This window comes from Eublepharis macularius, chromosome 19 (genome assembly GCF_028583425.1).
Source record: "Eublepharis macularius isolate TG4126 chromosome 19, MPM_Emac_v1.0, whole genome shotgun sequence".
Lineage (NCBI taxonomy): Eukaryota > Metazoa > Chordata > Lepidosauria > Squamata > Eublepharidae > Eublepharis > Eublepharis macularius.
The window spans coordinates 23,735,357-23,750,378 of record NC_072808.1 but is presented as its reverse complement, the minus strand read 5'-3'; the positions used below and the strand labels follow the sequence as shown (position 1 = coordinate 23,750,378).

The 15,022-nt window shown below is 53.6% G+C and overlaps 2 protein-coding genes and 1 non-coding gene across 4 annotated transcripts; 1 reads left to right on the top strand and 2 right to left on the bottom strand.

The window, feature by feature from the left end:
* On the bottom strand, positions 1-3,894 carry RPL10 (ribosomal protein L10). The gene is made up of 7 exons (XM_055003467.1): positions 3,848-3,894; positions 3,712-3,743; positions 1,790-1,848; positions 1,488-1,595; positions 1,259-1,397; positions 845-1,007; positions 1-233 (listed from the first exon to the last, which is right to left on the bottom strand). The coding sequence occupies exons 2-7, from the start codon at positions 3,732-3,734 to the stop codon at positions 78-80; spliced, it is 648 nt and encodes a 215-aa protein (XP_054859442.1). The 5' UTR covers positions 3,735-3,743; positions 3,848-3,894; the 3' UTR covers positions 1-77.
* LOC129346650 (small nucleolar RNA SNORA70) lies at positions 1,095-1,231 on the bottom strand. The gene has a single exon (XR_008598815.1). It is a non-coding gene; the product is annotated as a small nucleolar RNA SNORA70 (small nucleolar RNA).
* Positions 3,895-3,986: 92 nt separating the features above from the next.
* On the top strand, positions 3,987-14,667 carry LOC129346359 (isocitrate dehydrogenase [NAD] subunit gamma, mitochondrial). 2 transcript variants are annotated; one of them, XM_055003707.1, is made up of 14 exons: positions 3,987-4,124; positions 6,420-6,461; positions 7,007-7,018; positions 8,096-8,193; positions 8,309-8,421; positions 8,994-9,054; positions 9,664-9,796; positions 10,542-10,675; positions 10,974-11,076; positions 11,624-11,770; positions 12,912-13,006; positions 13,097-13,157; positions 13,943-14,042; positions 14,452-14,667. In XM_055003707.1, exons 1-13 carry the CDS (start codon positions 4,056-4,058, stop codon positions 14,039-14,041), a joined length of 1,167 nt encoding a protein of 388 aa, XP_054859682.1. In that variant the 5' UTR covers positions 3,987-4,055; the 3' UTR covers position 14,042; positions 14,452-14,667. The 2 variants fall into 2 exon arrangements, 1 of the variants encoding a protein (XP_054859682.1); XR_008598763.1 differs by having other exon boundaries at positions 3,988-4,124; positions 13,943-14,091.
* Positions 14,668-15,022: the final 355 nt, after the last annotated feature.

Genomic DNA, 15,022 nt, shown 5'->3' with positions numbered 1-15,022 from the left:
TACCAGGAGTATTTTTTTTAATTAAACATCCTTGAAGGCGACAGCTGGGCAGGGGGAGCCAAGAGTGCATGCGCTGCTCACGCTGCATGCAGCACACGCCACTTGTCCAAGGGGCCCTTGTTGGGGATGTATTTTACTCCACATCCATCTGGGATGAGGCGCTTCTCAGCTACCATTTCCTCAAACTCGTCAGCATTGAATTTGGTGAAGCCCCATTTCTTGGAGATGTGGATCTGAAGGAGGGAACGAGGGAGAGGTCAGGCAAGGCACCGAGATTCTCACACTCCCCCGTGCTCCTAGCCAAGGACTAGGCTCCCTTACCCACACAACACAGTTACACAACTATTATTGTAATGTCTGCAGTGAGCTCAGAGATCACACTCCCAGCTCTTTCATCTCTGTCTATGGAGACAGGACACTCATAAAAACATCTGCCTTGACCATCTGGTTGTAGCAGCAACAAAATCACAGAGTACAACAGAAAATACTGTAACTCTGTCCACAAGTTACAGTGAATGCACATACAATCCATGTACAGTATACGCTGGTTTTTTCTTTATACACATGTTCATTCTGATGTTACATTCAATACATGCACAGCTGAATGTGTGACTATATCCTCAAGTTTATCTAAGTTCTGATCTTGGTTTAATTTGTAAAGTGAACACACACGGCTCTTCTTTACAGATGACCTGTGTTCACTACAGGAGTTCACTATATGTGAACAAGGCTTGTGTGAACCTTAATAGCTGTTCTGAGCCTGGCTTACCTTCATCAGCTCTGTGCTTTTACACTCACCCAGTACCAGGACTATTCACTAGTACACTCCGCGAAGATACACTACCTTTTGACGGCCAGGGAATTTGAACTTGGCCCTGCGCAGCGCCTCAACGACGTGCTCCTTGTTCTGCACTTTGGTGCGAATAGACATGATGACCTGGCCGATGTGTACACGAGCCACAGTGCCCTGAGGCTTGCCAAAGGCGCCACGCATTCCCGTCTGGAGCCTGATGAGAAACCAAGCGACTGTCTCAGTACTGCCTTTGTAAGACAATGCGCTATGTCCAGAGACACGCCCCGCCAGGACTTACTAAAAGTATTCCCAAGGTCCCTTAAAGCACTCCGTATGAAGCAGAACGGAGCACATACACAACCAGGGGAATTGCTGTGCGCAGTCAGTGCACACCAGCCCCCGATGGCCGCAGGGGCTGGTCGGCTTAATTGACTGCATGTTCATTACAAACCCCCACACACTCACCTATCAGCTCCAGCACATGACAACATCTTATTGATACGGATGACGTGGAAGGGGTGGAGGCGCACACGGATGTGGAAGCCGTCCTTGCCACAGCTCTTTACCATGTACTTGTTGGCACAGATACGGGCAGCCTCAAGAGCTGTGGGGAAGACACACAGCATGAATAGGGCAGAACACACAAACACAGGGTCAGTAAGAACCAGTCGCACCCCCTGCTACGGTTCCGTACCTTCAGAGGACAACTGCTCATATTCGTCTGACACCATGTGCCCGCAAAGTGGGAACTCGTCAACTTTGGCTTTTTTCCGACCAAGATCAAAGATTCTGATCTTAGCATCTGAAGGAAACAAAGGAATTTTATCAGTCAGTATTGTGGGAGGACACAAGGCCATCACAAGAGGCTGAACTGGGGGGGGGGGGTGGCTCACAAAAGTAAGGTGGTTGCCACTGCTGTTCACTGTCATTTGGCAGGCGTACTGTAGGTCTAATCTTACTCAATCTTCCCCAAACTTGAATTACTGCCTTGCTTACCGGGAACACCTCTGCAGAAACGGGACTTTGGGTAGGGCTTGTTCTTGCAGTATCGGTAACTAGAGAAAGACGACGGACAGTTAGGACCATGCAGAGGCATTTTAACTCCAGCCGCAAGAGACAAAAACATTTGACCAGGTCAGAACTTGCATCACTACCCTGTATTATAACTGATACTTCACAGATGCAAACATAACACGTTCTCCTTTAAAGGTAGCCATGCTAAAAAGGAAGAGGGGAATGGAAAGAAGAAAACATCAGACAGGGCTTAATAAGGCCGGGAACTTTATCCAGTGTTGCAGCCAATCCACTCTACCCTCTTATATCCATTCTGGAGCCAATTCCCTGAGCTGCAGATTGTCTTTACCATCTTCAAAGATAAGTGGCGGATGGGGGACCAGGCCAAGGCCAACAAAGAGCCCTGACGTGCATTAGCTCATTAAAATGAGCCCATAAAGCTCTCCTTACTTGGACTGACACACTACCCGTACGGACCAAAATGCAGAATGTGAACCAGCCGCTTGCATCTGATGCCAAAGACTCGAAGAGGAGCAGATCCCACCACACCAGAGAACTTGCATGTAAATACTGACGAGTTCATAAGCCATTCATGTAACAGGCACACAGAATTCCCTTTCAAAAAACGTAATTTATCCGCCTGCCGGTCATTTTAATCGTTATGTTACCAGGAAAGGGGAGGGGGAGAGGTTGCATGGCAAGCAGACTTTCCCCGAACTCTATCCTTGCTTTCATGGCATTTCCTCCCAGTGAAAACATTTTTTAATAATCTGCCTTCCCTCCAAGTTACAGCCCAATGTGGGTTATTTAGCAAGAAGCAAAAAAAAATTCTATATGTGCACTGAGAAATTTTACACATTAGGTCAAAACATGAAGATTTGAAAATCAGATCTGAGAGTCACACCAAGGCCCAGTGTGGCATCCAAGACGCTTGCAAAACTCCCAAGTAGCACATGTAAGTCTAACAAAATGTATTTATGACAGGGCAGGAGCTTTTGTGAGTCACAGCGCACTTCTGATACGCTAGAAGGAAACTGTCCTTATATCTTGGAGAGTGGAGGGATTACAGACGTTGACTGGATTAGGTGGGATGTGCAGAGGGGTAGTAGGTGCGAGACAGGAAGCCTATGTCTCTATTCAATCCAGGTCTTGAGCTTTGTTACCAGTTGCATTCTCTCTCTCTAATTTCCCTTTGAAATTAAGTCACAGAATAACCGCCACTCCTAGTTCAGCAACTGAATGTCCTGGTCGGTTAAAATGTTCCCTCACTGGCTTTTGAACGCTGCGGTTTCCGACCTCAGACTTATGTTGATTCGCTCTCTGTCAAAGGGACTGGCCGCTTTGTCCACCGCAGAGGGTGGAAGGGCCCTGCTGACCTGTGGCGGCACCAGCCACATCAGAGGACCAGCCGGAGTGCGAACCTGAGAAGACGCTGCGGCCGACGTCGACTGCAGCCCCCCTGGACGGGGAGGTCGGGACCCCCACAGCACCCACCAGGGCGGGCCGCGAGCCACTGGCCCCCCGCTACAGACAGCCCGACGCGGCCACGCAGCTCGATGCCCCCGGCCGAGCCCTCACGCAGGGGCCTTCAAGGCAGGGGGCTGACACCCAGCAGGGCAAACAGGAGGCTGGGCAGGGCCAGGCACGGCGCCCCGCAATGGAGAGACCCGCTGCTTTAGCCAATGGCAGGCGGCGGGCGAGGCGGGGCTCCCGGGCTGCCCCCAAACGCCGCCCGCCGAAGGCCCAGGCGAGGCGCACTCCGGAGAGAAGAACCGCAGGGCCGGGGGAGTCTCTCCACCAGGAGGGCCCCACGCGAGCCCGCCCGCCCGCCCGGCCCGCAAGGAAGGCCGCGTGGCCAGCGCCGGAGCCGGGCCCGCCCTCCTGCCAGGCATTCCCTCACTCACCAGCGGGCGGGTCGGCGGCCCATGGCTGCGGCCTGCAAGAGAGAGAGGGGAAGAGGGGGCGGTCAGTGGCGGGGCCGGAGCGGAGGGCGGGCGGGCCGCGGCCTGCCTCTCCCGCCGCCCCGCGCCGCCATCTCACCCGCGCCTCGCCGGCAGAAAGAAGGCGGAAGTGCGCCTGCGCGCCGCTTATCCAGGGTGCCGCTCTAGGGCGGATGGGGATCATAGAGGTGGAACCGGAAGAGGTTGTAGATGCACAAGTGACTCTCCCCCAACACTCGCGAGAGTTGAACGGAAATCTCGCGGCGTCAAGGGGACGGCCTTCTCCGAGGCACGCGCAGCCCTCAGGAATGGCCCTTTCTCTGGCTTTGAAAACCTCCCGGCCGCTCTGGAAGCCGGCTCCGTCAGCCGCCCGTTCGGTGAGAGCCACTAACTGTGGCCGGGATGCTTGGCTTGCAGGGCCGCCCTGAGGGAAAGCGGGGCGCTTGCGATGTGTCTGATTGGCTTGGAGCCGGGTGGTAGGCGGGGCAGAAGGCTAAGGAAGCTTTTTCGTTGGCTGTTCGAGTTTGAGGGGGTGGGATTAGTTGTCATAGCGATCTTCCTGATTGGGCGATAGGAAGATGAGTAGCAATTGGGCTGAAGGGGCGGGGCCTCGCTGAGTCCTGTCCCGCAAGGTCTTGGTCCCGCGCCCTAACCACTGCCCCGCACTGCCCCGAGGCTGCTTTCTCACTGCCGTCCGCCTAAAGGCTTTGCTCTGCACTACTGCAAAATAAAGCAGAAGCCTTTTTTCTGGCAGAAAGCAACGAGCGGCAGCTCTCCTTTATGCAGACCCCTCTCTCTGGGCCCCTCCCTGGTTCATCACCGACTCTTGAGCAGCTGCATCCCGTTGCTTCCATCCGGCCTCGCCGCCTGTGTTGGGACGTCGCTGGTCTGCAGGCAACGATGCCACTCTGTGCCTTGACTGTGTGCGCAAAAGTTTAAAAGCGGCCCCTGTTCTCAGCTGCCCAGTTCTGATTCTGTCCACATTACACAACATTGGGCCAGGCGCAGCCCGTGCCAGGCCCCCTCGTGTGGCCGGTTCGTCCCTCTCCCCACCACCTTGCCTGCAGAGTGTCACGAAGCGTTGGTGACCACGGCTGACAGACCAATGCAGCTGCCACTGAACGGTTGGGTTTTCAAAACTCCCCTAACCTGGGTCATAAACCAAGAGGAAACCCTGGTTAAGAATGGCACCTCCTTTACTATGGTTGCTAAAACAGGTTTGCCTTTCAAGCCAATCTGCTTTTGAAGCAATGCTGGCAAATCAGGTTCCGATCTCTGCTCTGCTGTGAATTGTGTTTCTTAAACACTGGTGAGTTGTGTATCACTTTGACCTCCATCAAATCAAGCAGGAATGCCTGGGGAGGGTGGGAGAATTCTAGCAGATACATAAAAATGGCACTCAGGATTACCTGTCTGTCTTTAATGTTCTTTAAATATTCTAGTGAGAAGAAATAACTGGTAGGTATGTTAATTAAATCTAGATTAAAAGACGAGAGTAGAGATGCCCCCAGTCAGTTTTGCCTGCATGTGGCAGTGGTCCTATCCTACGTAGGGCTTCTTTGGACTGAGGGATGCTGTTTTATACACATGCTGTTTGTGCTTATATACAGTCTGTGCTTACCTGAGTCAGCTCTCTGCGAGCTTGGATTTTGCCTGACAATCTTCATAGGATTTGTATGCCAATGCAGTGGTGAAATAGTTTCCATCACTCCCTTCTGAAATCAATATCCAATATTTCATGAAGCTTTTGTAGTTGACAGCCCACTTTTACATTGCATCATACTGTCCGATAGTAGTAAGGCAGATGGGAGAAAGTGCTGTTCCCTGGCCGTGACCCAGTCAGGATTGTCATACGCTTCATCTTGAGGAAGCACTCCTGCCCTAGTGCCTAACTGTTGAAACATCAACTTGCCTTTATTGTTTGATTTCATGTTAAACACAATGGGTAAATGAAGAGGCTGCCCCTGAAGTTCCTTCCTAATGCAAGTCAAGAATTGTCTCTGCTCTTGAGCATCACTAACATACACTTATATTGTGTCAACTTAGTTACAGCTACCACCAACCGAGTTGTGATAGTTTAGGTTTAGTGTTTAATTTGTGTTCTGTTGTCACAATGAATGGACTGGGGTCTCAGATGCTTCACTAATGAGTTAGGGACCATAGACTTCACTGCTCTCTGTTGTTTTAAATGTGTGCTCCCATGAACTACCTGTGCTTCACACTGTCTAATGTTGGCCCTAGAATTGCTTATGTTCTGCTTCAACAGATCTTCAACTGTGTATTGGATTCCTGCTAATGCTGTGTCTTTGTAAACTTGTTATTTACTTTATGGCATTGCTTATGGAAATGTCCTTGAAATTGACTGTATTAATCTCACACTGTGTAATCCGCCTTGAGTCTCAGTGAGAAAGGCAGACTGTAGAGGACCAACCAACCAATGATTTGGACAATTAGTGCAAGGCGGTCTCCGTGTACATTTCTTTAAAAAGGCTTTAAATATGGCAATGCTTGACTGTCATATAGGCGCCCTTAATTTTTGCAAAGAGAACAGTTTGTCTCAGATCCAGAAACCGAGTGGTCTGCTGTAACCCCAGTAAGACAATTTCTCTCTCCTAGGAATGACTCCTTGATAGGCCAAATCACCTACCCTGTATTTTCTCTCTTCCTTACAGCTGCAGGCTCTAACAGATGTCAGTCGTAGGAGCGTGACCTCGGTTGGTATAACTTCTGCCTGGTTCCCTTTGCCCCTCAGAAGTGCCACAGGGGACTGTCTCCTGCCCTGCCAAAGTCCTCCCTTTATCACAAGTTCCTAGAAAATCGGGCATTCCTGATGAAGAGTGGACTTGGGCTGCTTTCTTCTCCATGAAGGAGCCGAGATAGAAGTAGAGTTTTTTAAAAAAAAGTGATCTGGGGGAGTTGCACGGTTAGGATCATGCTGTAATGGCCTCAGCCCTAGTTTCTCCTCTGTCAAACTGGAATATTAATCCTGACCTGTGCAGCTGTACAGGGAAATAATGAATAAAATGACAAATGCATGACTTTTGTCATTACGACCTGTGGAGTGTGCTGGAAACCACACTCTGTAACTTGCAGCGCTATCGCATCCTGCTGCAAAGAGGTGAAAGATCGTAGTGGTTAAAATGCTGCTTCAGTCCCTTTTGGTTCATTGGACTCTGCTGCACTTTGCTGTCTGAAAGATCTGTTCTTTTTTCCCCTCCTTTCTCACCCTGACGTTTTGCTCCTGTCATCTCGCCGGCAGCAGCAGACCATCGTAAGTAACTGTCCTACTTTGTTCAGTGCTAAAGTGGGAGCTGGAGCCGCTGGGCGGTGATCCGTCTCCTCCAGCTCCGGTTCAGAGGGCTGCTTGCAAGAGCCCCGAGCTGGATAGTCATGTTAGCGCTGTCCTCTCCATGAAGTGCTCCTCCCGGGGAGGGGAGGGGGAATGCATCTGGTCTGAATGCTGAGCCCGGTGGTGGTGGTTGGGCCAGATCCCTCACCCAGCGGGGTTGGGCAGGAGGCTTTTGACTGGAAAGTAGTTCAGCATCAACACTGATGGGCTACAATGTACCAGGGGCCTCGACTCTGAGCTGAGAGGCTCTTGGGCTCCTCCAGTGTCTCCTAAGCTAGGGCTGGAGGGGAGCCTTGAGTCCCAGAGAGCAGCTCCTGCAGCTGGGTTGCAAGAGAGCTGTCCCTGGGGCGTGCAGTTTGGTTATCGGGCGGACGTTGGGGAGTGCATGTAACTGAAACGGAGGTCATGGCGGCCGAGAAGTCAGTCAGCTCCGTCAGAATGAGACGAGGGCCACAAGTGAGTATAAGCTAGGGAGCTAAAGGAGTCGGCTGAATTCCTGGCCCGAGGAGAGCGGGAGGGGGTAGTAGTTAAAGCTGGGCCGCCAGTGCTTTCTGGCTGGGATCTTTGAGTTTCTTCATGCCCTGGACAGGTTTCCAAACCTCATGCCAGGGATCCCTGGTAGCTTCTTGGAGGTTCCTCCGAGAGAAGATCCATAATGACGCAAAACCTTGCTAGCTCATCCCTGCCAATTTTCTTTTGCTTTGGGAGTGTATTCTAGGTGGCTGTGAGGACCGGGCAGAAGGCCTGGCCGACACCACAGGAGGGGCCTTTGAGGCTCAGAGGCTCCAGAACCCTCCCCGACGTGCAGGGATTCCTTAGCATGCCAGACGAGGCGCAAAGGTTCTCTGCAGATTGGAAGCCCTTGCCCTAGATGATGGTGCCACGGCTGAGCGGTGGCTGAGAGTGGCCGTGTGCATTTCCTGAGGAGGAGCGGGGCCTTGTAGGAGGAAGTGCCAGTTCTTGACCTCTGTTTTCATCTCCTGCTTCCCCTCCTTACAGCCACCTCCTGCCAAATATGGGGGGCGCCACACGGTGACAATGATCCCTGGCGATGGGATTGGGCCGGAACTCACACTGCACGTCAAGGAGATATTCAGGTGCCAACTCTCTCTCTCTCTGCTTCCACCTGCACTGACCCCCTTCATCTCCCAAAGCTGGCCTGGCGTTCACAGCTCTCCCCCCCCCCCCCGTCCAAATTTGTCTTTCCCGCAGGCATGCCTGTGTGCCAGTGGACTTTGAGGAGGTTTTTGTGAGCTCGGAGGCCTCTGACAAGGATCTGCAGAATGCCATCATGGCCATCCGGCGAAACCGCGTGGCCCTCAAAGGTAGCGGCAGTTCGGCTGCATCGTTTGCAGTAGAAGGTAGTGGTGCAGGTGGGGCAGATTAGCTGAAGGCTGGGGACCGGTTTATGTGTCTGTCCTCCGTATGCTTTTGGGAGCTCCTTGGGACAGCTGGAATGGCTTGTGGTGTTGAAGGAGCTCAGAACTGCCGTAATCTACCATGAAGAGGAAGGCTGGATGCCAGTGGGAGGGGTTCATCTCACAGCGGGAGCCCACTGCCTCTGGGATTGTCAGCGTGGGCAGCGCACGTTCCCAAGGAACGTTATTCTCATTCTATGGATGGAGGATCCGAGGGTTAAAAAAGAGCTGCTTGCCTACAGCATCTCAGTATATTAGTGGCCAGTCTGGAATCTGCAGTCCGAGTTCCCAGGTGTCCTAGTCCGCTCCTAACGCCCAAGAAGAAAAGGGAAAGCAAGCTTAGCATTGGGTGCCCTTCTCCAGACACGTTTTTGAATGCCCCATCTGAGCATTTCCGTAAATTAAATAGGTTTTGTGTTTCTACCAGGCAGGCGCCGGGTCCCCCTTTCTGAACTGGTTCTCTTGTCTTGTCTTTGTAGGAAACCTGGAGACAAACCATAACCTGCCACCTTCTCACAAGTCCCGGAATAACATTCTACGGTGAGATGGGAAAGGGTTGGTCCAGATGCCCGCCAGAGTCTGATAGCGTGCTCCGACTCCCGTCTGGGGCCATGATCTTCCCAGAAGGCGGCCTACAAGGGGCCTGAGAACTCTCCTGCGTTTGCCGGACTGCAGAAAACAAGGGGCTGGGTATCCACTGGGCAGACTATGACTGCCAGCCTTTGGCTTGGCAGTGGTTCCAGGCCCAGGCTTAGCTTTTGGACACGTGGCTTGAGGGAACAGGGCCTCGCCTGGTTGTAGCAGCCTTCCCATGTAGGACTGCGTTGCTTTGGGGGGCCGTTCTGTTTCCCTCTGTTCCCGGCTCTCCTTCCCTTCCAAGCTCAGTTGAAGGATCTGGGTTTTCTCCTCCCTTGGCATCTCCTCTCCCGCTACCGTCACATCCTGCTCTGCTGGGAGGCCCAAATTAGGACCCTTGCAGTGGCAACGTGGCGCCTGGAAAGGGGAGCCTTCTCCGCAAGAGCAGTCGCTGGGCAGGCGGGGGCAGCTGGCAGCGTCTCACACCGTGGAGGGGGCCTGCCGGCAGAGGCAGACACAGCCACTCTCCCCCTGCCTCCCCCTCCTGAGACACCCCCCTTTCTGCTTCCACAGCACGACTCTGGATCTCTTTGCTAACGTGATCCACTGCAAGAGTCTCCCGGGAGTGGCAACCCGGCATCGGGACATCGACATCCTTATGGTCCGGGAGAACACGGAGGGGGAGTACAGCAGCCTGGAGCACGAGGTAGCTCAGCTGCCCGCTGGTTCTGCTCCTCCCCTGCAGGTGGCTTTCAGCCCAGTTTCCTCCTGGAAGAGGGCCTGCTGTACTTGTAGCCCACCCGGATCGGAATCGGGCAGGGCTGGTGGTGGGAACTGAGGGACGGTTTTGTCTGAGATTAAGACTCTGATGGGATTAGCACCTGGCAGTCTGGCCCTCTGCGCTCTGCCTGTGGGGCGTCGCAAGTGCACACAAGCCAAGACGCTTGCCAAGGGCTCTTTAATCCCCTTCTTCCCCAAAATGAAGAACAGAGGCTCTGGCAGAGTTTTCTCCTTCCACGCCTCAGCTGTTCTCTTCCATGAATCCGAAACACAATCAAAGAAGGATTGTCAGACAAAATGTATACGGGGAAAGGGCTTTGCAAAAGCCACATGGGTCTGTGGGACAGTGAGGGTGTGAGGGTGAAAGGCCTGAATTTGGGCTTGCAAGGGAACATGCCAGAGTCGCCACTGCTGTCTGTTCTTCAGCCTCGTTAAAAATCCATTGATCTCCAACATTCTCTGGCACGTGGGAGGGGAAACGCCCCTAAAGGGAAGTGGGCTCCTAAAAGGGGGCAGCCCTTCTGAGTCAGGAATTGAGATGCTCTTGCTTCCTAGGAAGCATTTCCTTCCAGGTCCCTCTTCTTTCTTGGCATGGGTTGGGGGGGGGGGAGAAGAGTAGGAAGGAGGAGTACTGACGTGTCCCATCCCCCCCCCCCCCCCCCGCCATCTAGAGCGTCTCTGGTGTGGTGGAGAGCCTGAAGATCATCACAAGGACCAAGTCACTGCGCATAGCTGAGTACGCCTTCCAGTTGGCCAAGGAGGCCGGGCGCAAGAAGGTGACAGCCGTCCACAAGGCCAACATCATGTAAGTTCCGGAACACAAGATTTGAGGGTGGAGCAAGGAGGGAAGGAAGGCCGCCGGCTCAGAGGGCAGGTGTGCCACAGGCAGTTCGCCGTCAGAGACAGCGCCATTCTCATGTGCGTATAAGCACAGGCCTCATGACTTGGGGTGGTTTTCTTCTAGGCTTTGTGGCGAGCCGGAGGAGCAGCAGGCCTGTTGGCCTGACAAAGCTGGCCCCCTCTCTGCCCGTGTCGCTTGGGGCCCTTGGCTGCAGGTTGTCCATCTGCTCCGGCTGATCTCACCCCCCTTCTCCTCCTTAAAGGAAACTGGGTGATGGCCTCTTCCTGCAGTGCTGCAAAGAGGTGGCAGCTGGCTACCCCGGCATCTCCTTTGATAGCATGATCGTCGACAACACCACCATGCAGGTATCCTGATGTTGGCTCCTCTCAAGCAAATGCAAACCTTGGTTTTCTCCTGGCCCTTGCACACTCAAGAGCTTTGCACAGAAGCCGTTCAGATTTTCTCTGCCGTGCTGTTGAACTTCTTCACTTGCTGCTGCCTTCTACCTGCAGACGCCATTCATATTAAAGAAACTTGCACCGGACTCCTTTCACGTTGGCAAAGTGTTCTCTGTTACCTTGAGGACAAGAAACCTCTTCCCCCCCCCCCCCCCCCCGCTTTTATCAAAGCATTGCAGAGTTCCCAGGTGTGCATGTTTGGGGTGTGTGTGTGATGTGAGGGTTTGGGGGCAGGAGCAAGCCATCTAGTAGCTCCTGTAACGCAGCCTCCCTACTAGCCTGCCTCGTTTTTCCCGAACCCGGAGCTGCAAGTGGTGGGCGGACTGGCAGGGACTTCACGCCCGTCCGCAGACAGACCTGCAACTCGCCTCCGTTCCGCTGTGACTGGGCGGGTGAGAAGACAGCGGCTCCGTCACTTTGCCGCTCCTAGTTGCCTTCTCTTTTGGATTCCCAGCTGGTCTCCCGTCCGCAGCAATTCGATGTCATGGTTATGCCTAACCTGTACGGCAACATTGTCAACAACGTCTGTGCCGGACTGGTCGGGGGCCCGGGCCTGGTGCCAGGGGCCAATTACGGGCGTGACTATGCAGTTTTTGAAACGGTGAGACATACGAGGAGGTTTGAGATCTTGAGAGGAAGTGGATAAAGGGGAGGAAGGAAGGAACAAATTAAATGAATGTCCACACTCTCGTAAAATGGGGGTGGGGGTGGGGAATGAATTGGCAACTGTGGCTGGAAACATATGCTGGCCAACTTCCTCCCCAGCTGCCAGCACAGATACAATGTTGTTTGTTTAGACATTTATACCCAGCTTTTCTCCGCACTGGGGACCCAGAGCGGCTTACATCACTCTCCTCCCTTTTCCTCCCAACAGCCCTGTCAGGTAGGTTAGGCACAGAGAGAGAGTTACTGGCGTTGAACCTCCGTCTCCCAGAGCCGAGCCTGGCACTCCGACTGCTGCCCCGCCTGGGCTCTCCCACACGCTCCCTCTGCTCTCCAGTTTCCCTGCAACTATTTTAAATGCAGCCAAGGGTTACAGCGGCACCAGCACTAAGCAGGATTTGGAACCAGATTTGTGAGCGAAAGACAGGGTAGTGGAGGGTGCTTTGAAGGCAAGGCTTGTGACATCTTTAGTAGCGTGTGCCAGCCAGAGGACCTCCGAGAGAACAGTCTGATCAGGCTTGCTGCCTTACTGTCAGACGATGCTGTCACTTGTTTACAGTGAAAGGTGCTTCAGTGAAATAAAGAGCAGTCTCTGCCCCAGCTAACTTGGCCTTATTTCGCCAAAGACAGATCTCTGCCCCAAAGCACCTGCAAATTAAAAGTGGGCGGTAGGTGGAAAACAGAGGAGGGGGTGAGAGAGGCTGGTGACTGTCAGTGTGGTTGCAGAGCAGCGTACAAAGTCCCTGGTGCCAGCTGCCTCTGGCTGCCTGGCAGCCGGGGCATGGCAGAGGGTAGGAAGCCGAGTTCTCCACGTGTGCAGCTGTACGTGGGACTTCTTGCTGAGCTGCAGGAACATGCACACCCCGCCCTGGGCAATGGTTTCCAGCTAGGTGTGAGCCCCTCAGTTAAGCACTTCAGGCAAATAAGTGGGAGGGCTGAGCGGGGAGGGGAAACGGTGAGGACGGGGTCTGCTGTCCCTGGCCCCATGCGCTTCGCCTGCCTTCGATGCTGGCTGTTGAGGTTTGCAAAAAGAATGTATTGTTTGGTCTCTAACGTCCCCTCTCCCCTTTTCTCTGCAGGCTACTCGCAATACCGGCAAGAGCATTGCCACCAAGAACATTGCCAACCCCACAGCTATGCTGCTTGCCAGCTGCATGATGCTGGACCACCTCAAGTGGGTGCCTGAGCCCCCCCCCCCCGAGGCCCCTGCCACCCTTGTTGGGATTGCAGTTCTTGATCTCTTGCCCTCTGTGGTCCCTTGCAGGCTGCACAGCTACGCATCCGTGATCCGCAAGGCCGTTCTGGCCTCCTTGGATGACTCGAAGGTGGGTTGCTTCTGTCCCCCTCCCCCCTCTTGGCTGAGATCTGGGGACTGCACAGGGGTCCTCTCGGATGTGGCCACTGGCTGCCTCCCTTGAGCAGAACTGCTGGAACAGGTTTCTCTTCCGTTCTGGAGGGCATCTGAGACGTCACGTCCAGCCGAGGCCTTTCTGACGTAATGGTTGAGTTGTTCTTCAGGCCCGGGTCTTTTAACAATCCAAATTTTAAAAATGAAGTACAAGCAACACCTACTTCGCCCAAGAAAGGGATGCTTGCTCTTTCTCCAAGTACTTCTAAGACCGAAGACAAGTGGTGGCAGTCCATCCCCCATGGTCAGGGGTGCAAGATTGGGGAGGGGGCTGTGGGCTGGAAGGGTCTGGGACTGTGGGAAAGCAAGACTTCTGGTCCAGTACTGGGCAGGAGTGCCTGCGGGAAAGTGATAGCGCTGTGCATAAGGGCTGGAGAGCATGCACAAGTGTGAGTGAAAGCACAGGACTTTGTAGCAGCACGCTCAAGAGAATGTGCTTTTCTTGAAGAAATCCGACACGAGGGTAAGATGAAGAAGCGTCTGCAGTGCGAGTTTATTCCGACTTTAAAGCGATTCAGGTGTCATGTGAGAACTGTGAGGTCCCCTTCCTACAGAACTACAATTCCCAAGTTTCCTTGGGGGTCATTTAGTTTTAAACCAGCAAATCTGCTGTGTAGGTGCACCCCCGAGTTATGCTAGAGAAGCCGCTATATGGATACTTGCATCGGAGCACGTCTTCATAGAACTCTCGCTCTTCTCCAGACCCACACGCCGGACATAGGAGGGCAGGGGACGACGTCCGAGGCGGTTCAGTCTATCCTGAAACAGATCCGGGAATCTGCGTTTAACTTGGCGCAGTGAGGTGGGCAGGAAAGTGCGACGTCACCCATCTGTTCTCCGTAGGGCTGTTGGTAAGGCAGGGTGACGGGGGCACAGCAAAAGCCGAGGGAAAAAAGTTGTTTGGGCTTTGGATGAATTGTCCATTGTGTCCAGGAATTGAAGCGGGGGGGGGGGGGGGAGGCACATTTTAAGTCGTCGTCATGATCTGCTCGTTCCTCCTCTACTGCAAGTTCCTTTTCTGCCTTTGGGCTGAGCAGAGGACAAGGGATGGGACAGGCAGCTTCCTTCCAGAGACTCTCTCTCTCCCCAGCTGGGGAGAGCGGGAACCTTGGCGTCCCTTTGTAATCTGACGGCGTTATAATGCAGAGGATCGATAGGCAGAATAATACATTTTTTAAAAGTTGCTAACTTTGGCCTATGAACCCTTGTAGGCACCATCCTGAAGCCAGAGAGCAGGAACAAAAGACTCCCCCCTCCAGCGCCACAGCTGAAATGAATGCCCCCCAAGTGTGGGTGCAGCCCTGCTGTATGAAACTGACGCAGACCCTTTGTTTCCCAACTGCTGAAGCTCCACACTCCATTTTGTGTATATGGCTTGTAACTAGGCAGTTCCTCTTCCCCAAGGAAATAAATGTAAATGTGTGGTCCACCCTGTCTTTTCTCTCTCTCTGTTAGATTGGCTGAGAAATATGGTTAACTGGCTTAGTAGAGGCGGCCAGGGGAGGGGGGGGTTGTGGGCCAGGATTCCTGGCCACTGAAGCTAGACCAGCGGTGCCGTTCTCAAGGCAGGTGGTGAGGCTGCTCGTCCAGGAAGGGCGGGAGGCGAGGAGCGCGACAAGCTGGGAGGGGGGAGCCTTGGCGGCAGTGATGTGGGAGGGGGTCATGGAGCACAGCTGGCTGCTCAGCAGAGATACCTGTTCCTAAACACGAAACAAGCGGAGTGAGTCCGTTCAGTGTTTACGGAGGTGGGAGTCCCGGGTCTCGTGGTGGGCACTGGCGAAG